A 23,500-nucleotide genomic window follows, 5' to 3' on the forward strand; every position below is an offset into this window, starting at 1 on the left:
TAAAGCCCCGTGTTCTGACTACGACTCTTGGCCACGTGGCAAGTCCTACATCTTTGTACGTATCTCTCCACATCTCTTCGCAACTTGGGCCAATGAAATTTGTTCTCAACAAGATCAATTGTTTTGTCTCGCCCAAAGTGTCCTCCAAGGCCTCCCCCATGTTGCTCCTCAATTATCCATAACCGTAAAGAACAATCAGGAATGCATAATTTGCTCCCCTTGAATAAATATCCATATTGAATATGGTAATCTTGTACTGAATTATTTTGCACACATTTGGACCAGATTTCACCAAATTCTTTGTCTCCTTTATATAACTCCTGCAATTGCTCAAAGCCCTCCACTCTAATTTGCATGACAGATAATAAGGCCACCTTGCGACTTAAAGCATCTGCTACTTTATTGTGGATTCCAGCCTTGTGTTTAATCACAAAATTATACTCCTGCAATTCTTCCACCCATCTGGCATGTCTCCGATTCAGTTTGTGTTGCCCATTGATAAATCTCAATGCTTCATGATCAGAGTAAAGGATAAATTCCTTGTAAATCAGATATTGCCTCCATTGTCTAAGAGATTGCATAATGGCATAAAACTCAATATCATAAGTAGAGTAGCGTTGTCTAGTGTCATTGAGTTTTTCACTAAAGAAGGCAACTGGTCTCCCCTCCTGGCTAAGAACAGCTCCAATCCCAACTTTGGATGCATCACAATCTACCTCAAAAACCTTTTGGTAATCTGGTAGAATTAATAATGGTGCTTCAGTCATAGCTTTCTTTATGGCTTGAAAGCTCTTCTCTGCAGTTTCAGTCCATTTGAAAATATTATGCTTCATACAATCAGTCAAGGGCGCCATAATGAAGTTGAAATTTCTGATAAATCTTCGGTAGAATGAAGCTAGGCCATGGAAACTTCGCACCTCATGGACAGATTGTGGTATAGGCCACTCTTGTATTGCTTCAATTTTTTTTGTATCCATTGTAATACCTTCTGATGATATCACATACCCGAGAAAAATTAAGCTATCTATCAAAAATTCACACTTCTTCAAATTGGCAAAGAGTTGCTGCTCCGGTAAAACTTCAAAGATTTGTCTCAAGTGCTCCATGTGTTGAACAACATTATGACTATAAACCAGAATATCGTCAAAGTAAACAACTACAAACTTTCCAATAAAAGGACGAAATACCTAGTTCATGAGTCTCATAAATGTGCTGGGAGCATTTGTCAATCCGAATGGCATCACCAACCATTCAAATAAGCCATCCCGAGTTTTAAAGGATGTCTTCCATTCGTCACCGGGCCTCATTCGTATTTGGTGGTATCCACTCCTTAAGTCTATTTTCGAAAATATTTTTGCTCCCGACAAGTGATCCAACATATCATCGAGACGAGGAATTGGAAATCTGTACTTCACGGTGATCTTATTTATTGCCCGATGTCGACGTACATACGCCAAGTCCCATCTTTTTTGGGTGCAAGCAATGCAGGTACTGCACACGGGCTCATGCTCTCTCGGATAACCCATTTCTTCAACAATTATGTCACTTGCCTATTTAGCTCCTTATACTCTAATGGGCTCATCCGATAATGAGCTTTATTTGGGAGAGTTGAACCTGGAATCAAATCTATGCAATGCTGGATATCTCGCATAGGAGGTAGCCCCGCGGGTAATTCTTCAGGAATAACATCATTGAATTCCTGCAAGAGAGGTGTTAATTCTTTAGGAAAATTAAGAACATCTGGATTTGACTCTTTCACCATCAACATGTACATATCGCCACTCTCCTCCGCTTCTTTTAGGAATTCTCCTTTGGTTAGAAAGCTTCCAGCACCAATTTTCGTGGATTTGACATTAAATTCGGATTGGGAGGGGCCTAAAATAACCTTCGTACCATCTTTGATGAAGGTATATGTATTTTTGTATCCGTCATGTGTAGCCTGGCGATCAAATTACCAAGGTCTCCCCAATAGTATGTGGCACGCATCCATTGGAATTACATCACACCATTGAGAATCCTGATACTTTTGCCCAATGGAGAATGTCACTAGGCAGCGTTGATTCACCAAGACTTCATTCCCTTTTTAGACCCAAGACAGCTTGTACGAGGTGGCTTCTTTTCAGTCTTCAAATTCAATTTATCAACCATCTTCTGTGAAACAATGTTTTCACAACTACCACTATCAATAATAACACTACATACCTTTCCATGAGAGGTACACTTGGTATGGAATATATTATTCCGAAGCCAATCTGAGGTCTCCTCCACCTTGGCAACATTCATTATCCTTCGAATCACCAAGGACTCTCCATGGTCACTCCATGTGATCCCTTCTTCTTCATTGTCCCCATAATTATCAAATATAGGCAGCATCTCTTTTGAAAAACCGCTAGATTCGCCCAATTCCTCAACCAAACTTACAATTTTTCGGTTAGGACATTCAGAAGCAATATGTCCTATGCCAGAACATTTGAAACACTTGATCCCTTTTGGTTTGCTGGCAGTAAACTTCTCTGGTGCATTGGTCTTAGGTGCTTCATGCTTCCCTGGCTCAGAATTTGATGAGCCTTTAGTCATCCAAGAATTTTTGTGCTCAGAACCCTCTATTCCAACACGCCGTGACCGTGTCTTCATCTGTTGGGTAACTTGAAGACATCATCATAACTCCAGTATTGCTGTAAGACCACCACATCATGAAGTTCTCTACGCATCCCTCCAAGATAACGTGCAACTGTGTGTTCTTCTTCTTCGACGAGTCCACACCTCATGGTTAAGAGATCGAATTCTTCAGTATATTCCTCAATAGTCTGATTTCCCTGTCGCACATTATGAAGTTTCAGGAAGTTTGCTTGAAGGTAGTTTTCGGCAAAAATTTTCTCCTTAGCTTTTTCTTCATTTTCTCCCAGACTTTTAATTTTGGATTTTCCGGTACGATCACGCCGAGTCTTTAGCTGCTCCCACCATGCAGAGGCATTCCTCTTCAATTTAATGGTTACGATCTTAACTTTCTTCTCGTCCGGCACCTCTTTGTAGTCAAATATACGCTCAACAGTATTGAGCCAATCAACAAAGTCATCAGGTTGCATCTTTCCCTCGAACTCAGGTAAGTCTACTTTCATGTCGAAATTTCGACCATAATGATCCCGTCCCCTTTGCACACCTTCCATCGGCATGTTGTTGTAAAAGGGATTTTCGTCTCCCTCCCCGTCGGAACTCTCACCACCATGGCTTTGAGTCTCGATGCGAGGAGTTGTTGAATCATTCTTTTAATTTCATCCATGTCGTCTGTAGAGTTACGACCCTCCATTCGGACACCACCCCGACCACGCCTATGATGAGCCATGAAGGCTTCTCTCCACCTACAAGAACCAAAGCGTTGATACCAAATTGATGGGGAGATGGTATCTCAAACACGAACCTCCAACGAAACTACACCAACACTAGAAATATAGAACGAGCACTACAATTTGCGGCTAAACTTAGCTGCGTTTTCTGAATAAATTCACTAATCCAATCTGACCAAATGGTCTACAAGAGAAAGGTTTAAATAACAACTAAATCCTAGGAATATAAGGAATTATAATTCTAGTACAATAAGGAAACCCAAAACAGAAGGAAAACATAAAAGGAAGTCAATCAACAGTAGGAAAGGTCTCTTAATTTATTTTGGGATATAATCTTTAAGGTAATTAGGAGGTTTAACTGATCTCTTGGGCTTCCCTAGTTTGGCTTGGGATGCTCCTGCATCAATGTCTACGCCGGATTTCTTCCCTTTGTTTCTGTTGCTTCTCCAACACCCTCGACAAGTTTGACATTAAGAGTAGAATGTGTTTTGTAAAATCTGAGAAATGAAGGAATAGATAAGAGATGGTGTGAGAGGTATGAGTTGATGGTGTAGTTTTATAGAAGGATTTAGAAGATAGAGATGGCATGTGGCACAATTTTAGAGGATGAAAATCTTATCTGAAATCTGAGATTATAAATTTTTAAAAATATCTGAAAATCTTATCTGACATGGGACACGTGACACAATTTTAAAGGGTGAAAATCTTATCTGAAATATGATATTATAATTTTTTAAAAATATCTGAAAATCTTATCTAACATTGGACACGTTGCACAATTTTAGAGGGTGAAAATTTTATCTGAAATCTGAGATTATAATTTTTTTTTTAATATGTGAAAATCGTATCTGACATGGGACACTTGGCACAATTTTATAAGGTGAAAATCTTATTCGAAAATTTAATTACAAAAGATTATCAAAATTAATGGTTTAAAGTATAAAAAAATAGGAAATAAAGTACAATGAATAGTAATTGCCTTAGACTTGCCCTAGACTTTGCCCTCATTGGTGAAACCACAAATGCAAAGGCTGACACTATTCACGTGAATAGTGGCAGCCCTTGCTTTCCCTTGCCTTAGACTTAGCCCTTGTGGGTGGAGATGCTCTTAGTGAGAATTCAGATGGGTTGCCAAGTTTGGAGGGTAGAATAGGTGTGAGAGGGCTTGATTTGCATGGGATTGTGAAATTCTCCATTGTTGAAAGTTGAAACTTTTAAGAGATTTTCTGTTTTTCTTTTTTTAATGGGGTGCTCTTTTCAGTTCATGGCCTGGCCTGGAGGGTGAGGTGAAGCAAAGATTGAAGATTGCACGGTTGCGTCCATAGAGAGTGGAACCCAAATTGCAACGGATAGAGGGAAGGACTGATTAGCCGCAGTGGTTTGCTCTATCATGCTAAGATCCAGCCAGTAATATCTCGTCACGTTGAAGCATGGGAGGGCATTGGTCAAAAAGTTGACGGCCAGGTTGTCATTACAAGTGGACGGCTTACATATGTATAAAGCGACGTAGTAGTGTACAAAAAAGCCTAAAACTAATACGGAAATTGCTAAACTGGAATTTCATATGTGAGCTCCAATTATGGCAATGTATATATCGCCTAATTGTGCCAGCTCTAATTTTGAGTTTCAGTGTTTATGGTTTATGGCAGTATCAATGTCATGGAGGAGCCAACTTTGGACGAAATGCTGGAGGCCCATTCATTACAAGTTTACAACCACAGTTATGACTATGATGCTCCCATTGATGAATATGGTAAAACCTTTAAGTTCAAATCCATTTTGGCCACTGACAATTACCTCCATCTCTTATTTTCTTCTTCCTTTTTTCTGTGGTTTTAATCTCATAGGAAAATCTTCCAAACAGGTTGGTCTTAAAGGAGAAGCAATGGATTTGGTCTCTCCAAAAGGAGGGTCATCAGTTGATTGGATCCGAGGCTCACTAGCTACCCGAACCAAACAGACGTTGAAATGGTATAAGCTAAGGATTTCAAGGTACCATGTTTCTGGATCCTGGTTAAAGCCAACACAAAATCTGGTGGTAGTGGTTGAGGAACTCGGTGGGGATCCATCAAAGATAACCCTGGTGAAGAGATCAGTGACGGGTTTGTGCTGATTTACAAGTACACCACCCAAACGCTGAAAATTTTGATATCGACACATCCATGAAGAATCGAAAACGCTTCACCAAGCCCAGGTTCATCTGCAGTGTTTGCCAGGGCAGTCTACCTCAAGCATTAAGTTTGCAAGTATTGGAAATCCTACCTACTGCAACTTGTGGGAGTTTCCAGCAAGGAACATGTCATTCGACCAGCCCTCATGCCATTGTGGAGTGAACTACAATCTTTTCACCTCTCGTACTTGTATAGTGAACTCGCAGATGCATATTCTTTTGATATATATAGATTTATTAATATCCCTTTACGTGTTTAGCAGAATTGTATTGGCCGTGAGAGTTGCTTAGTTACTGTATCGAATAGCATCTTCGGGACAGATCCATGCCCGAATGTACTCAAGATGAATTCAAAGAAGGCATACTTATAGATGAAGATTCTACATTGAATTGGCTAATCTCTATCTATCAGAATTAGAGTCTGTGGGGACCAAATCTCAAGTGTCATAGCTTAACCCATATACTATGATTAAAAGACGTTGGGTGATCAAACTTCTCTCCCGATGGCACTAGAAAGTGCGAAGCGAGGGAGACACAACCCGGTCATTTGAACCTCATGACCATGAAGTAGAGGATGGGATGCGCAAAACTAGGAAAGTGGGGCTAAACCCAAGGACTCAAAGCACTATAAAAGCCCAACTAGACCTCCAACAAAGGTACAACAAATTCAACTAAGCACTAAGAGTTACAAGAAGAAAAAATACATTAGTGCTAAGTTAGGATTTAGGACATCATGCTATATATATTTAAAATAATAAGGTTAATTTATTTTTTATGGAGCAAATAAAACTGCTAATTAAACGCATCGTTTCTTTTTAAAGACGGGCAGGGGCTGTGTTAAAAGCTAAAGTATAGATAATATCAAAACAAGCGTTAAAAAATAATAGGACTCTATGAAACGACGACATCGCATATCGCCTCTTTCCTCATGTCGTCTTCTTCTTCCTCGAGCAGATGTGCCTCGCTGAGCCTTAAAGCATCGCTTTATAGAGCCTTCTTATGCCTCACCGTCAACGCGCACGCTAAGTGTGCAAATAAATAAACAAGGGAACCCTGAGGTGATTTGCTATTGCCTCGCTCCGACGTGCGCTCCAACATGCGCTTCGATGCGCGCCTACGCATGCCTTTGAAAACACAGTTCAAAGCAGGTGGGGTAAAAATAAACCAATTACCCAAAGTAATTTTGACAAATTGGAATTTAATCGAAGACCCAAGATTAATTGGTTTAATATTTGCCCAATTTACAATCTCTTGACTTGAGATAGTTGATCACCACCGTTCTCAAAACCATATTGGTAACCTTGAAGCTAGAAAGGTAAAAGCAGAATTCACTTTATATCAAAAGCCATAGCCATTGGCCTCCAGGAAAACAGGTTGTGTTCCTTTCATCAATACCCATGTAGTTTCATTAGCAGGATAATCGATCCCGATTTACAAAGAACGGGCAGGAGGCATTTAGTGAAATTGGTTGGCAAGGAGCAAAGACTCATCTTATTGTTCCAATTGGCTCTTGAACTTTCCATCCCAAATAAATATGGCATTGTAATTATATATATATATATATATATATAAAACATTCATAGATAATTGGCATGAGGCATCATATGGGAACTAGTAGCTATATACATATAGCATTCAGATGTCTTAAAAGAAAACCATAAAAGTTATAAACAACTAGTGAAACAGAAAGGAGTTTCGTAGTCTCCTCCACAGAGAATGATAGAAGTTATGCAGTAGCAGTAGCAGTAGCAGCAGGAGTGGCAGTGCAGTAGCATTATGACAGATGATTCGACAGATGTCTGGAAGCAGGAGAAGCAGTGGCCGTAGCATTATTACAGAAGATTCAGACATGCAGGAGTAGCAGTGACAGTAGCATTACGGCAGATGATTCGACAGATGTCTGGACCTTCATTTTTCCAAAACAACAACAAAAAAAGAAAAAACCACAACAAAAATATAATAAAAAATAAAATAAAACCACAACCAAAGCACAACCAAAATATTGAAATTTGTCTTTCAGCTCGTCTACTGCTTTTCTCATTTGCTTCTCGTTCTTGCTTCTCTACCCATCTTCTTATATCTTCCATTGAGAATGGAGTATGAATTTTAAACTCTGAGAAATGAAAATATAGAAAGATGTGGTGTGAGAGGTATGAGTTGAACCTCTGGTTTTATAGAAAATTTTGGTCAGATAGAGATGTTACGTGGCTTGATTTGATAGGATGAAAATCTTATCTAAAATTTGAAATTCATCCGAAATTTGAACCCAAAAATTTATCTGAAATTTGAATTTAAAATTCATCCGAAATTTGAAGCAGGGAAAATCTTATACGGAAATTTTAATCCGATTATGAATAGTCTTGACACATAGGAACCCGAAAATATTATCCAAATTAATTATTGAAGTAAAAAAATTTGTGAAAAAAAAAAAAAAAGAATAGTAATTGTCCTTTGCCATGGCAACGGATGGAAACGAAATGACTTTTTGCAAGGGCAACCACTATTTACGTGAATAGTGGCTGTCCTAGCACTCCATTGCCATGATAAAGGGCAAATGGATGGAGTTGCCCTTATATTAAACTAATTCCAAGTAGTTGTAACATTGAATATTGGATTTTTCATAGAGACGATTCCCTCTGGTTATGATAATGAATGAAAAGAGACTGACAGTGAGAGGTGGTGTTTACATAGAGACGATTCCCTCTGGTTGTGAGATTGGATTTTTCTTCCTCTTTTTACCGAGAGACTTGGTTGATTCCCTCTGGTTATTCTTACCCGGTCTTGTGGTTTGCTTGATGCGTTAGTTCTTGTTGGTGATTGTTTTATCTTTGTCTTTCAATCAAGTTTCACTTACTAGCAAACAAACAAAACTAGATTTTGTGGAAATGGAATATGATTCTTTGTGGAGCCCTGAAAAGAAAGGGAAGTTGCAGGATTGAGTTGAACTCTTCGGAGTTGGTAATTATTGTTGATTATTAAGGAGTGTCAACTATTGTTGAGATAATTTATTTATTTTCAATGTGATGTGTCATCTTTCACGTCTTTAGATAAAATTTAAATATGTCAACTTTCAAACATTCAACATATTATTATAAATGAAGATGGATATGGGGTGGAGGCAGATTTGGGGGCACCGGGGATGAGATATGTGGTTAAGATGAGGGAAAACGCCGGAGAGAGAGAGGCAGAGAGGTAGAGAAAGAGAGAGTGGGGCAATTTTTTAGCAGTAATTACATTTTTGGTCACTAGAATTAGGGTTGAGATTAAATTCGCAGCAGAGAGATATTAGGAGCAAGGTGAGAGACGTCTATGAAATTGAGCCATAATGATGACATGGCAAGGAAAATTGCCGCCCTCAACAAGAAGATGGATCCTATGATGTCCAAGAACGTCACTCCCAAACGGGTTGAGGTTTGTTCAAATTATAATGGTTTTGGTCATAATTTTGATTCATGTCCTAGTAGTGAATTTCCTGGATATGTGAAAGAACAACAAATTACAAGATGCATTTTAGCCGTCATGTAATCTTCCATGTGACGGTTCTTACAAGTTATGTAATTTTTAATTGACATTCATTATATGTCAAATAAATACAATATTGACACTTAGAGCTATCAATGAAGTGTTACTTGATGGTTAAAAGGCATCAAGCAGAAAGATTACTTGACGGTTAAAAAAAGTTCAATAAATCAGATATCCCTTCCTGACAATGGTACTCTTGACGGTTTTTTAGTCGTCAAATATTATGTTTCTAAACACTTTTTAGCCGTCACTAAAGGACGTTTTTCACGTAGATGTTAATTGGTCATGATAGTTGTGCTTTGATAGAAAATTGCAAATATGCCCAAAGAAGACAAAGGGGAAAAAAATTATAATAAAAAAAGTACACGCGCTTGCTTGATAATCCACACTACTATACCCCAAACCACTAGCTAGTAATCTGGATGAAGTTGTTGGTTTATGAAAAAAAATTACATTAAATCATAAGAAATTTTCTACATCCTAAGAAATGAAAGTATGTTCCTTATACCTGAAAAATAAAATCAAAAGCAGAACTGGATTTTATTTCTAAATGTTGAGATAATGAAAAATAATTGATCAAAGAATATTGGAATTGCATATTTCGACCCAAAAAAAAAATTTTGAAATTGCGTATGATATGAACTCATTAATTATGAATTAATAAAGGGGGTCCTACTATCTGTATCCGACACGTGCATATCATACCATGTTGATCTATAGGTCTACGTATACAGTACAAATTGGATGTTGAGCTGATGAGTGTCGGCATTAAATTGTTACTATTACAATTAAGTTGGTTGGTATTGGTCCTTCTCCTTGGACAAGACTTTCGTGTTGCTATCTCAATTCAAGTGGAGGACATTATTTAGAGCATCTATAATTATGCTCTCTATTTTTTAGTTAAAATTTAATTACAAATATACAAAACCTATTTTAAGAAGCTCTTTATAAAATTTTAACTCCAATCATATACAATCTAGTTTAAGGATTCATCAATGATATAACTATTTTTTAATTGGTCCGTCTCTATAAAAAAAATATTTTAAAAAAAATAGTTAGCCTTAATTAAAAGTTTAAAATACTCATAAAATAAAGCATCATTAAATTATAAAGTGCTACTAAGAGTTCTTTCTCTCTCTTCAGATTTAGGAGCTCCTAGAGATCTCCATATTTTTTAAGGTGGATAAGGAGTATAGTTGGAGTTGTATTTTTTCAAATCCTCCCTAAAATTTGTCTAAGGAAATGGTTTATGGAGCCTATTATAGATACTCTTAGGCACTGTAACCACACATCCAATCATGCTCCTTATCTAGCTCATAAAATAAGGAGACTTCTAAGAACTCATAATTTGAGAAGAGAGAATGGCTTAACTTATGAGATTTTAGTATAAAGTATACATTGACTTATTGAGGTATCAATATTGGTATAGATTGTATCTTAGATTAAAACTGAATTTTCATATTTTGACTTGTTGGGGTGCTCTTCTCAGTTCGTGGCCTGGCCTGGAGAGTGAGGTGAAGCAAAGATTGAAGATTGCACGGTTGTGTCCATGGAGAGTGGAACCCAAATTGCAACGGATAGACGGAAGGATTGATTCGCTGCACTGGTTTTGCTCTATCATGCCAAGATCCAGCCAGTAATATCTCGCCACGTTGAAGCAAGGGAGGGCATTGGTCAAAAAGTTGACGGCCAGGTTGTCATTACAAGTGGACGGCTTACATATGTACAAAACGACGTAGTACAAAAAAGCCTAAAACTAATACAGAAATTGCTAAACTGGAATTTCGTACTAAGAAAAGGACACTCAGGAGAAATAGAAATTCTACGACAAAAGCTTGTTATTTAATTTTTGCTGTGTGAGCTCCAATGATGGCACTGAGACATAATTTTGAGTTTCAGTGTTTATGGTTTATGGCAGTATCATGAACCAACTTTGGACGAAATGCTGGAGGCCCATTCATTACAAGTTTACAACCACAGTTATGACTATGATGCTCCCATTGATGAATATGGTAAAACCTTTAAGTTCAAATCCATTTTGGCCACTCACAATTATCTCCATCTCTTTTTTTCTTCTTCCTTTTTTCTGTGGTTTTAATCTCATAGGAAAATCTTCCAAACAGGTTGGCCTTAAAGGAGAAGCAATGGATTTGGTCTCTCCAAAAGGAGGGTCATCAGTTGATTGGTTCCGAGGCTCACTAGCTACTCGAACCAAACAGACGTTGAAATGGCATAAGGTAAGGATTTCAAGGTACCATGCTCCTGGGTCCTGGTTAAAGCCAACACAAAATCTGGTGATAGTGGTTGAGGAACTCGGTGGGGATCCATCAAAGATAACCCTGGTGAAGAGATCAGTGACAGGGGTTTGTGCTGATTTACAAGTACACCACCCAAACGCTGAAAATTTTGATATCGACACAGCCATGAAGAATCGAAAACGCTTCATCAGGCCCAGGTTCATCTGCAGTGTTTGCCAGGGCAGTCTATCTCAAGCATTAAGTTTGCAAGTATTGGAACTCCTACCTACTGCAACTTGTGGGAGTTCCCAGCAAGAAACGTGTCATGCAACCAACTCTCATGCCATTGTGGAGTGAACTACAATCTTTTCACCTCTCGTACTTGTATAGTGAACTCGCAGATGCATATTCTTTTGATAAATACTGATTTATTAATATCCCTTTACGTGTTTAGCAGAATTGTATTGGCCGTGAGAGTTGCTTAGTTATTGTATCGAATAGCATCTCGGGACATATCCATGCCCGAATGTACTCAAGCGGCTATCAGTTGAAGCTGTTTGTTCAACCCGAATTACAGCAGGGGCGGCTCCGAAAGTGTGCAAGTGGTGCCACTGCACAAGGTCTCGAAATTTTTTTACGTGTATATTACGTATATTAATATTATAGGTATTATATATATATATATATATATACCTGAGCGTGCATGAATGTAACACAAGTGTGTATTTGGTTGAGTTGGAATTCATTCCCTTGATTTTAGTAGGCAAGTTGGATTCGAGTCCAAATTGGGTCATTCAATAGTTGTATTTTTACATTTCTACTCATTTTTTTACATTTCAATAGTTGTATTCAAAGTAATATATTCAAACTTTCTCCAATCAAACAAAAAAATTGGAGTGTATGTTTTCACTTGCTCGAAACGAAACAAAAAAATTCATGTCTTCTTCCTCTTCCATTTTCTCAAATTGAAACATTAAAACTTTTATGAATGTTATTTATGATTGCTATTGCATGCTAATAGATGACGAATTTTAGTTATTAATAAAAAAATTATTTTATGGCAAATTATTTTATAAATATTTCCATATTAGATTGAGGGCTCCAGTTTAAGTTTCGCACAGGGCTCTAAAAATCTCATGACTGACCTTGACAACCAATCAACCCAATCTGACAAGATGAAGACGTTGTAAAAGGAGGCACAACATGTAGAGCTATATGAAGCAAATAATTAAGATGAATTCGAAGAATGCATACTTACAGATGAAGATTCTACATTGAATTGGCTAATCTCTATCTATCAGAATTAGAGTCTGTGGGGACCAAATCTCACGTGTCATGGCTTAACCCATATGCTATGATTAAAAGACGTGGGGTGATCGAACTTCCCTCCCACTAGAGAAGTGCGGAGCGAGGGAGACACAACCCGGTCATCTAAACCCCATGACCACGAAATGGAGGATGAGATGCGCAAAGCTAGGGAAGTGGGGCTAAACCCAAGGACTCGAAGCGCTATAAAAGCCCAACTAGACCTCCAACAAAGGTACGAAAAATTCAATTGAGTGCTAAGAGTTACAAGAAGAAAAAATACATTAGGGCTAAGTTAGGACCTAGGACATCATGCTAAATATATTTAAAATAATAAGGTTAATTTATTTTTTATGGAGCAAATAAAGCTGCTAATTAAACACATCGTTTCTTTTTAAAGACGGGCAGGGGCTGCGTTAAAAGCTAGAGCATAGATAATATCAAAACAGGCGTTAAAAAATAATAGGACTCTATGAAACGACGACATCGCATATGTGCCTCGATGAGCCTTAAAGCGTCGCTTTATAGAGCCTGTGTATGCCTCACCGTTGACGCGCACGCTAAGTGTGCAAATAAATAAACAAGGGAACCCTGAGGTGATTTGCTATCGCCTCACTCCGACGTGCGCTCCAACATGCGCTTCGATGCGCGCCTACGCATGCCTTTGAAAACACAGTTCAAAGCAGGTGGGGTAAAAATAAACCAATTACCCAAAGTAATTTTGACAAATTGGAATTTAATCGAAGACCCAAGATTAATTGGTTTAATATTTGCCCAATTTACAATCTCTTGACTTGAGATAGTTGATCACCACCGTTCTCAAAACCATATTGGTAACCTTGAAGCTAGAAAGGTACAAGCAGAATTCACTTTATATCAAAAGCCATAGCCATTGGCCTCCAGGAAAAGAGGTTGTGTTCCTTTCATCAATACCCATGTAGTTTCATTAGCAGGATAATCGATCCCGATTTACAAAGAACGGGTAGGAGGCATTTAAGGAAATTGGTTGGCAAGGAGCGAAGACTCATCTTATTGTTCCAATTGGCTCTTGAACTTTCCATCCCAAATAAATATGGCATTGTAATAAATAAAAAAACATTCATAGATAATTGGCATGAGGCATCATATGGGAACTAGTCGCCATATACATAAAGCATTCAGATGTCTTAAAAGAAACCCATAAAAGTTATAAAAAACTAGTGAAACAGAAAGGAGTTTCATAGTCTCCTCCACAGAGAATGATAGAAGTTAGGCAGTAGCAGTAGGAGTATCAGTTGGAGTAGCAGTAGGAGTAGCAGTACTAGTAGCAGTAGCAGTAGCAGTAGCAATAGCAGTAGCACCGGTGCTGCTGGTATCATCAATGCGGGAGGCAGCAGCCGCATGCTTCTCTACTTTGGTCCGTAACTCGTCTTTCTTGGCACCCACAACCTTGTCCACTACCTTGCCTTCCTTGAGGAAGAGGAAGGTAGGCACTGCATCCACGCCCCACTTTTCAGAAACAGTCTTCAGTTCATCCACGTCCACCTTTAGGAACGTTACTTTTGGGTTTTTCTTAGCCAACTCCGCCAAGAATGGGGCGATCAACTGGCAGGGTCTATAAGACCAAGCCGTGAAATCCACCACCACCAGCTATTAAATTAAAGACATCAAATTAATGCATTAGTTAATCAAAGTATAAAACCAATTCCACAACCAAAATATTAAAGAGATGGAGGACACAACCGTACACCTAGGTTTTTAAGCCATTTGCAAATTACAAAACCCCTATCTAGAGTCAGACAAAATTAATTCTATTTGAAATGTAAGCGCTGGAATACACCCACTTCTTGCTCTTGATTTCAAACTTTGGAACTAACATGGGTGTATTCAATTGAGATTTTAATATATTGTAATTACATGATTTTAATGTAATATATTTCAGCATGATTTGTAATTACAATATTTTACTTATGATTTTAATTCATATGTAGGACTTTCTTGTATTCTCCAAAGTAGATTTCAACGAAGTGTGGATTGGATTTGGGTTAGCCATCTTTCATCCATTAGTTAAAGGATGCCAAGCCTTTAAAGAAGCAGAAAGTTGAAGTAACACCAATCTTAGCTCAAGTTATCATTATTATCTATCATGTATGGCTTTCTTCAAATCATCCTGTTCTAGAGCTAAAACCATAGTGGTCCCAAAATTCAAACATAATTGTCGTTAAACTAAAACCATAAAGCTATTAAGTTTTGGATAGAGAACTTGGTCTAGAGCAGAGAATTGACATAGGAACAAGCTACAACAAGGAAAAATCCTGAATTAATTGAATTTATAAATATTTCAACAAACAAGGTAATTGAAAGAAACTGGACAACTGAAAACAACTCAAAATGGTCTAGCTATGACATGATACTAGTACAGAACACTTGTCACTCAAATTGATTCCACAAATTGACTAAAGAAAGACAAATAAATCAAAGGAAATAAACGAGCTGAAAATCTATTGAGAAATATGCAAGCATATTACATAAGAACAACTATTGAAAGCAACATATATGAAATTATTGTTTAGATATCGTAAGCCATATGAGTCTATTTTTTTATTGGGCAAAGAGATTATCCATAAGATGAAAGCAAACAAACAGTATAGACATGAAGCCAAAAGAAAGGTGGGAAACACCTCCTGCAACCAAACAGCTAGGAGAAAAAGAAAACAAGATAGACTAGAAAAATCAAAGAAAACAAAGATAGCTATCTAAGTCTATCCACTAATACAGAAGGATCGAGTCTGGTTAAACCAAGCCCTTGTAAAGACATGAGTACCTTGTTTATCTTCATTTGTTCATCTTCCCCAAAAACAAAAAACGTGAGAATCAAGCATAGGAGGGTGGGATTTTTTATGAGGTTTGATATTTATATCACTCATTCAAAAGTCTCATACAATACACCATTTAACAAAATACCTCAAAATCAGTAAGTTTTTTAATACCACTGTACTTTTTCTTATTTTTTAAAAGTTCTAATTGAATACCACAAGACTTGAATAGATTATTTAAAAATCTTAATTGAATACCACCAGATTTTTATTGATGACTTAAAAATCCTAATTGGATACCACTAGATTTTTTAACTTCAAAACAATCCATTAAAATCTCAATTAAATACACCCCCCCTAAATTTCTAGGCACAAACAATTTCAATACGGTGAACAAGAAAATAAAAAATTCTCCATTGAAGCTAATCACAAAATACAAAGGGCATATTGTAAGACAATCTTGTCTTAGCTACGAAATGAGGTCTTCTAATCATATGAGGAGTCAGAGAGTTTGTATTGATCAAGAAGTACTGCTCAAACATATCTGCAGCTGTAGTCTAAGTGCAATTTGATTAGACTACTAGAGCTTTGAGGGTTCGTAGTCCTATATGAATTAAAATAACCTATCCTAATGCAATCCTATTTGCTGAAGTGTTTCTTGATGGGCAAGACACTAGAGTAAGGTTAACTTTCTTTCTTTTTTTTCCCTATATATATATATATCATTATTTTTAGTTATAGTGAATTGATGAAAATGCACTTAAACTTATAGAGACTAAAATTAAATGTTGTGTAAGCGAAGAAAAAAGAGTGCAAAAAGATATAAAAGTGTGATTGGAGATTTGAAAATTGAAATATCAGTTTATTGTTCTCGTTTCCCTTATGGAGCTGCTCTTCCCATGCCTCAATAGTGTGGCGGTTGATGACTTGATTTTCTTCAGCCATCTTTTCTTTGCTTTCTCTCTCTCAAAGGATTGTGATATTCTCAAGCAAGCTAGGTTATTACAAGTTGTTTTTGTTGTTGTTGTTTTTTGTTTTTGTTTTTTTGGCGACGAATGTAATAGGCTCAGCCGCAGCATATACATACGGCCCACAGTCGACCTTAACCAAGAGGTCAGGTTTTTAATGTTGATTGCGGAAATGCCATTGCCAGGTGGCCAAGGCATTCAATTATGTAACGTGACGCATGCCCACATATCGGTGGAACGTGAATTGATTTTGTCCAATCTTCTGCAGCCTCTCTTCTGTTTTTTTATTCCTATTTTTTTCTTTTCATTTTGTTTATATCATATTTGACCAAGCAACTAGAAGCAACTTTAGGTAAAGCAAAGAGTCCCACATTGGAATATTACAAGAAGTGAAGGCTCCCCCTCCCTTATAAAAGGAGACTACTCATCCCTTAGAAAATGATCCTTGGGCTGGGCTTGATCTTTAGTCATGATCTTCCCTTTTCTTACATTTAAATTTGGGTCCAACTCCATGTACGAATGTAAATACACAATATTACAATAATGATAATATACTTATAAGTGGACGTAGCTATTCATTAAGGGTGAACCGCGTATATCTTGTCTTTTGTATGTTTATTGCTTGCTCAAATCCTCACACACTTAGTGAAGGTCCTCACATTCACCTATCATCCATCATACCTCATCACTAAGTTGGCCTCAAAAGTAACGAACCATTTTTTAGCGTCAACACATTTTTTGCTTTTCAATATCTTCTTTCTACCCAATAACTTATTCTACTCCTTCGATTATATATATAAAACTAATTCCAAGTAGTTGTAACATTGAATATTGGATTTTTCATAGAGACGATTCCCTCTGGTTATGATAATGAATGAAAAGAGACTTTGACAGTGAGAGGGGGTGTTTACATAGAGACGAATGAAAAGAGACTCTGATAGTGAGAGGTGGTGTTTACATAGAGACGAATGAAAAGAGACTCTGATTGAGAGGTGGTGTTTACATAGAGACGTCTTGTGGTTTGCTTGATGCGTTTGTTCTTGTTGGTGATTGTTTTATCTTTGTCTTTCAATCAAGTTTCACTTATTAACAAACAAAAAAAAACTAGATTTTGTGGAAATGGGAGATGATTCTTTGTCGAGCCCTGAAAAGAAAGGGAAGTTGCAGGATTGAGTTGAACTCTTTGGAGTTGGTAATTATTGTTGATTATTAAGGAGTGCCAACTATTGTTGAGACAATTATTATTTACTTATTTGGGGCTATAAGTGATTTTTTTGAAATTTTTGAAAGCTCAACATGTTTGGTAAAAGATAATAAAGTCACTTATTTTGAATAATTGTTGTGAGAGAAAGCAATTAGGGAAATTAGGTTATGAGATGCTTTCATTTTTTGATTATGCGAGAATCAGTTCTGAAAATGCGCTGGGTTTAATGAAACTTTCAAAATTCCAAAAATAATCCTGTCTTTTTTATTTTTTACCAACCGCACTTCTAATAAAAAGTTTACCAAACTCCAAACTGCTTTCTTTCACAACTGATTTATCTCACAGCAAATCTGACAGTGATTATTTTTACAACACAACAATGCCAAACTTGCCCTAAATCTGATTAGAGAGAATGGCTTGACTTATGAGATTTAAGTATAAAGTATACATTGACTTATTGAGGTATCAATATTGTTATAAATTGTATCTTATACTAAAACTGGATTTTCATATTTGATTTGTTGGGAATTTGATTTTCTAGTATTTTTAATTGAATCCAAATTGGGAGTACTTCCTTATTTACATTGTAAACTGAAGTAAATGGAGTAATATAAAAATAAATTAAAGTAAAAACACAAGACTTTGTGATAAAAATCCTTTGTATAATATACCAGGTCTAACTGTTCACACTACCAAGTAGGGAAATTAATGCATGTGTCCTAGTTCATGTGGGCTTGTTTAGTGGAAGAAAAAGATAAAACAGGACTAAATAAATAAGTAAGTAACTAAAATTCTAATTAAGTAAGGACTCGTCAACAATGTGCTGGGTTAGCTTGAAAGAGAAAGGACATCGCCTTAGCCAATTGGTGGTGGTGGTCTCTCATAAATCATAATATATCTACCTCCTAAGAAATGAAAGTATATTCCTTATACCTGAAAAATAAAATCAAAAGCAGAACTGGATTTTATTTCTAAATGTTGAGATAATGAAAAATCATTTATCAAAAACTATTGGAATTGCATATTTCCACACAACAACAACAACAACAAAAAAAGAAAAAGAAAAAAAAAAGAAGGGAATTGCGTATGATATGAGAGCTTGTTGTTGGGCACTGGTACTGCAGCTGGGTTAGCAGTGTAGTCATCCTTGGGTCTTATAGCAAAAACCACATCACAGTTTTGGAGGACTGAGTAGCCGGCAAGGTTCTGATCAGTACCACCAATCATATAAGACTGTGTTTGAGGCGTAGTTTTTGAGGGTTGGTTTTGATAATTCTGAATAGGCTTTAGGTAAGCTCCTATTATCAAGAAACCAACCAGACTTGCCAAAGAACCCAACAATCTTACTACTCCCAGCTCTTGCCGCTGGGAGCGAAAAATAGGTTCCTTGTTCAATACCCAATGGTCCATAAGTTTTTTTGTTGCTCTTGAATTTAAGTGATCGAATTGAGACCGGTCCCCTTTCACTAATCTTACCATAATGTCCCTCAATTGAAGTTAAAAATTCTTCCGGATAAGCAAGCTTCACCTGCAGTAGTAAGAGGTAGACAAAAAATTTGCTAAAGATTATGTGATTAGCTAGCTTTAATTAATCATGTCATGTACTCTATGGGATTAATAAAGTAATGGTAACTTGGTAATGAAGTAACCGTATCTGTTTTCCAGCCTCCATTTCCACCATGCCTCTCAGCCCAAAATGAGGTCCCTTTCTCCATCATATTCAAATTGGGAGACAGAAGATTACGCAGTAACTCCTTTATTCGGAATTTTCGAATGAGTAATGCTATTTAGACACACAACATTGACAACCTTAACTGACCACCTTATGTGGCAACTGATGTGTTATGTCATGTTAATTAATGAATGTCGCCATGTCAATTAAAAAACCCTAGCATTCCTAGTGAGTGGCCTCATGACAACATTCATTAATTGACATAGCGACACATCACCGCTACATAATGGTCATTAAGGTGGTCAATGTGTGTGTCTAAATAGCATTACTCTTTTCGAATATATATCTTTCTGCATGGCATAAATCATGATCAGTTCGACATCCGTAGTGTTACATTTCCCATCATTGTTCATTCGTCATAGGTTTTTTTAAAAGGAATTTGTTCAGAATTTGTAAACAGAAAGGAATCTTGAATTGGGCCTTTTAGAATTTAAGAGAAAGGCCATTCCGATTCGGGCCCAACATAAAAAAGGAACTGAAGCCCAATTCTCTGTTTCATATTCTTCAACTGTCGTAAACACAGGACCATGTTTGACCAAAAAAAAAAACACAGGCCCATATTTTAAAATCACCTTAAAAGAAAAAGAAAGGTGAAATAATAATAATAATAATAACAAGAGTAGCGATGAAAAGTGGGATTTGAGGACTCCAGAACAAAGGTACCTCTATTTGGTTTAAACCCCGACTTCTTCATCTGATCAAAAAGATCGAGTGCAACATCTGAACGACCATGTAAGACATAACCAGAAATTGCTGAGTTCCAGGTGATGTTATCTTTGGACGACATTGTATCAAATATGATTCTTGAATATGCTATGTTTCCTGATTAGGCATAAGTGTCGATCAGGGAATTTGCAACAGGGATTTCAGACTCCAAATTTTTACGCAATACACTACCATGAATCTCTTTCACCTTTTTCATGGCAACTAAATTCGCACAAGAAGGTAGGACACTCAATATAGTAACTAAATTGGGATTAACACAGTAGGCCTGCATCTGCTTGAACACACCAAATGCCTTGTTTTTTTCCCCAAGTTGCAGGTAGCCAGAGACAAGAGAGTTCCATGATGCCATATTTCGTTTAATTTTCCCATCTTTTTCCATCCTTTGGAAGAGGTCCATTGCTTGATCAGCATCTCCATTCTGCATGTATCCTGTGATCATCACATTCCAGGTCACGGCATTGGGATGTACATCTGATTCCTGCATCTTCGTGAACAGTTCATACGCCTTACCACAATACTTGGCTTGGCAATATCCTCCTATCATTGAGTTCCAATTGTAGACATCTTTCTCTGGGATCATACTGAAGACCTTCCGAGCAGCTTCCACTTCCCCACACTTTGAAAACATATCAATGAGTGAATTTCCAACCAGTACGTCATCAATGAAACCCATCTTTATAGCAAGAGAATAGATTTCCAACCCTTGGTTCAGTGATTTTAAAGATGTGCATGCTGAGATTGCACTAGTAATTGTAATCCCGTTTGGTTGTACCCCTGCCAAAAGCATCTTCTTAAAAAAATCCAGTGACTGGTGTTTTCCTGTTGTTTTGAGCAAACCCAGAAATCATAGAAGTCCAAGTATATACATCAGGAGTTATCCCACAGCTCTCCATCCTCCTCATCAGTTCCATCGCAACATCGCAATGCCGTAACTGGTTATGACTAGCAATTAACGTATTCCACGTTACCAAACCCGGTTCAATCCCTTCTTTGCTCATCGCATCAAACAGTCTACGAGCTTCTTCACGCTCACCCTTTTGGCAATAACCAGATATAATTGCATTCCAACTCACCCCATCCCTCTCATCCATGTTGTCAAAAAAACCTCCTTGCCCACTCCAAATTTCCACACTTTGCGTACACGGCTGATATTGAATTGTTCACATGAATACAACTAGTCAAATTACACCGAACCGCAATGGAATGTATCAATTTCGTGGCCTCGATATTGGAACAATTCCCACAAGCCTGCAATATCTTAGGAACAAAAAGTAATCCGGCAAAACTCCATCTTTCATCATCGAGAAAAAAAGCTCCACAACCTATTTCCACCTTTGGTCTCTAAGACACGCACCAATCATGGCTGACCAAGTGTACAAATTTCTCTCACGCATTGCGTGAAACACCTTACGAGCATCATCCAAAAACCCACATTTGGCATACATGCTCACCAACTTAGTCTCAACAAATGGGTTTATTTCCTCAACTAAATCAATATGCTCATGGAGCTTCCGACCCAGCTGAATGGAATTGGTGTCAATACAAGATTGAAGTAAATCCATATAAGTAGTGGGTGGTACCTTAGACCCTTTTTGGGCAATAGAGTCAAGAACCGTGATGGCCTCGCTGAACTGGCCATTCTTGCAGAGATAGTTTAAACGAGTGTCTGTGAATTTTGGGAGAGTTTTCCTGGAGAAAGAGATTATGGGTTTGGCGTGTCTTAGTGAGAATTCAGATGGGTTGCCAAGTTTGGAGGGTAGAACAGGTGTGGGAGGGCTTGATTTGCATGGGATTGTGAAATTCTCCATTGTTGAAAGTTGAAACTTCTAAGAGATTTTCTGTTTTTTTTTTTAATGGGGTGCTCTTTTCAGTTCATGGCCTGGCCTGGAGGGTGAGGTGAAGCAAAGATTGAAGATTGCACGGTTGTGTCCATGGAGAGTGGAACCCAAATTGCAACGGATAGAGGGAAGGATTGATTCGCTGCAGTGGTTTTGCTCTATCATGCTAAGATCCAGCCAGTAATATCTCGCCACGTTAAAGTAAGGGAGGGCATTGTTCAAAAAGTTGACGGCCAGGTTGTCATTATAAGTGGACGGCTTACATATGTACAAAACGACGTAGTACAAAAAAGCCTAAAACTAATACAGAAATTGCTAAACTGGAATTTCATACTAAGAAAAGGACACTCAGGAGAAATAGAAATTGTACGACAAAAGCTTGTTATTTAATTTTTGCTGTGTGAGCTCCAATTATGGCACTGAGACATAATTTTGAGTTTCAGTGTTTATGGTTTATGGCAGTATCAATGTCATGGAGGAGCCAACTTTGGACGAAATGCTGGAGGCCCATTCATTACAAGTTTACAACCACAGTTATGACTATGATCAAGGGTGGCCCTGAGGGTGTGCAAGTGGTGCCACCGCATCGGGCCCCTGATTTTTTAGGAGCCCCAATTTTTTTTTAGGTGTATAATATATGTAGAGTGCTGCTATCCCTTTGTAAAACGACTTCTAAAACCTTAAAAATAAATTTTAAAAATAAAATAAATTTTTTCTTTTAACTCTCCATATTCTTTCCATCTTCCTGACCTCAACAAATTCAGCAAGCACTGATCTACCCATCCCAATCCTTTGAAAAGTTTTAAAAAAAAATCAAATCAAATTCTCAACTCCACCTTTAATATTGTGGCTGGATTGGTGGGTGTTGATAATAGAGGCCAAATTGTCCTTTAATTTTATTCTATTTTAAAGATTTTTTAGTCTGATTAACCCACATGCGGGTCCTTATTCCATATAACATCACTTCAATTAAAATCCATTTTAGTCTTGTTGGTCGTGTGTTGTTGTGGTGGTGGTGTCGCGGTCGTGAAGCCACCAGTACTGCTAAGGGGTTGATGAGAACATTAATATGGTAGGGTAAGGTCGTGATGTTGAAAACACATGAAGAAGATGAAGAATTTTTTTTTTTTTTGGGGTTAAAATTTTTATGTTTTTAACTTGGAGTTGATGGTGTTTGGTTGAATTAATAATTAAAGGGTATTTTAAGAATAATGGTGGATGGAAAAGTAGGATTTTATTTTTTCAAATTGACATAGTGGATGAGAAAATAGAACATGTGGGTGGAAATAGCAGCACTCCATATGTATAACAAATGTTATATATATACAGAGTAAGCAAATTGTTGACATAAAGACGTTTCTAGTTGTCTTGGTTTGTGGGGCCTCAACTTCTATTCAGGGCTTGACTTCAAAACTTGCTTGTGTTAAAGGCTTGTCCGATGTCAACACCAACATTCAATATTCCATTTACTTTCACAACCACAAACTGAAATAATAAATACCCGATCACAAGGAATTAGTTAGTAATTATGCTCAGATATTCAACTTCTATTCACGGCTTGACTTCAAAACTTTCTTGTGTTAAAGGCTTGTTCGATGTCAACACCAACATTCAATATCTCATCTACTTTCACAACCACAAACTGAAAATAATAAAAAT

General features: G+C 37.3%; 1 protein-coding gene and 2 pseudogenes across 1 annotated transcript; all 3 read right to left on the reverse strand.

The window, feature by feature from the left end:
* Nucleotides 1-1,537: 1,537 nt before the first annotated feature.
* On the reverse strand, nt 1,538-2,283 carry LOC148919696 (uncharacterized; annotated as a pseudogene).
* Nucleotides 2,284-13,570: 11,287 nt separating this feature from the next.
* LOC103321399 (thioredoxin H-type-like) lies at nt 13,571-15,450 on the reverse strand. Its single transcript, XM_089046536.1, has 2 exons — nt 15,382-15,450; nt 13,571-14,207 (listed from the first exon to the last, which is right to left on the reverse strand). The coding sequence occupies exons 1-2, from the start codon at nt 15,394-15,396 to the stop codon at nt 13,827-13,829; spliced, it is 396 nt and encodes a 131-aa protein (XP_088902662.1). The 5' UTR covers nt 15,397-15,450; the 3' UTR covers nt 13,571-13,826.
* A 4,303-nt stretch (nt 15,451-19,753) lies between these two features.
* On the reverse strand, nt 19,754-22,278 carry LOC148919697 (pentatricopeptide repeat-containing protein At1g19720-like; annotated as a pseudogene).
* Between the last annotated feature and the right edge of the window lie 1,222 nt (nt 22,279-23,500).

Source organism: Prunus mume, linkage group LG2 (assembly GCF_029339155.1).
Source record: "Prunus mume cultivar Tortuosa linkage group LG2, ASM2933915v1, whole genome shotgun sequence".
Classification (NCBI taxonomy): Eukaryota; Viridiplantae; Streptophyta; class Magnoliopsida; order Rosales; family Rosaceae; genus Prunus; species Prunus mume.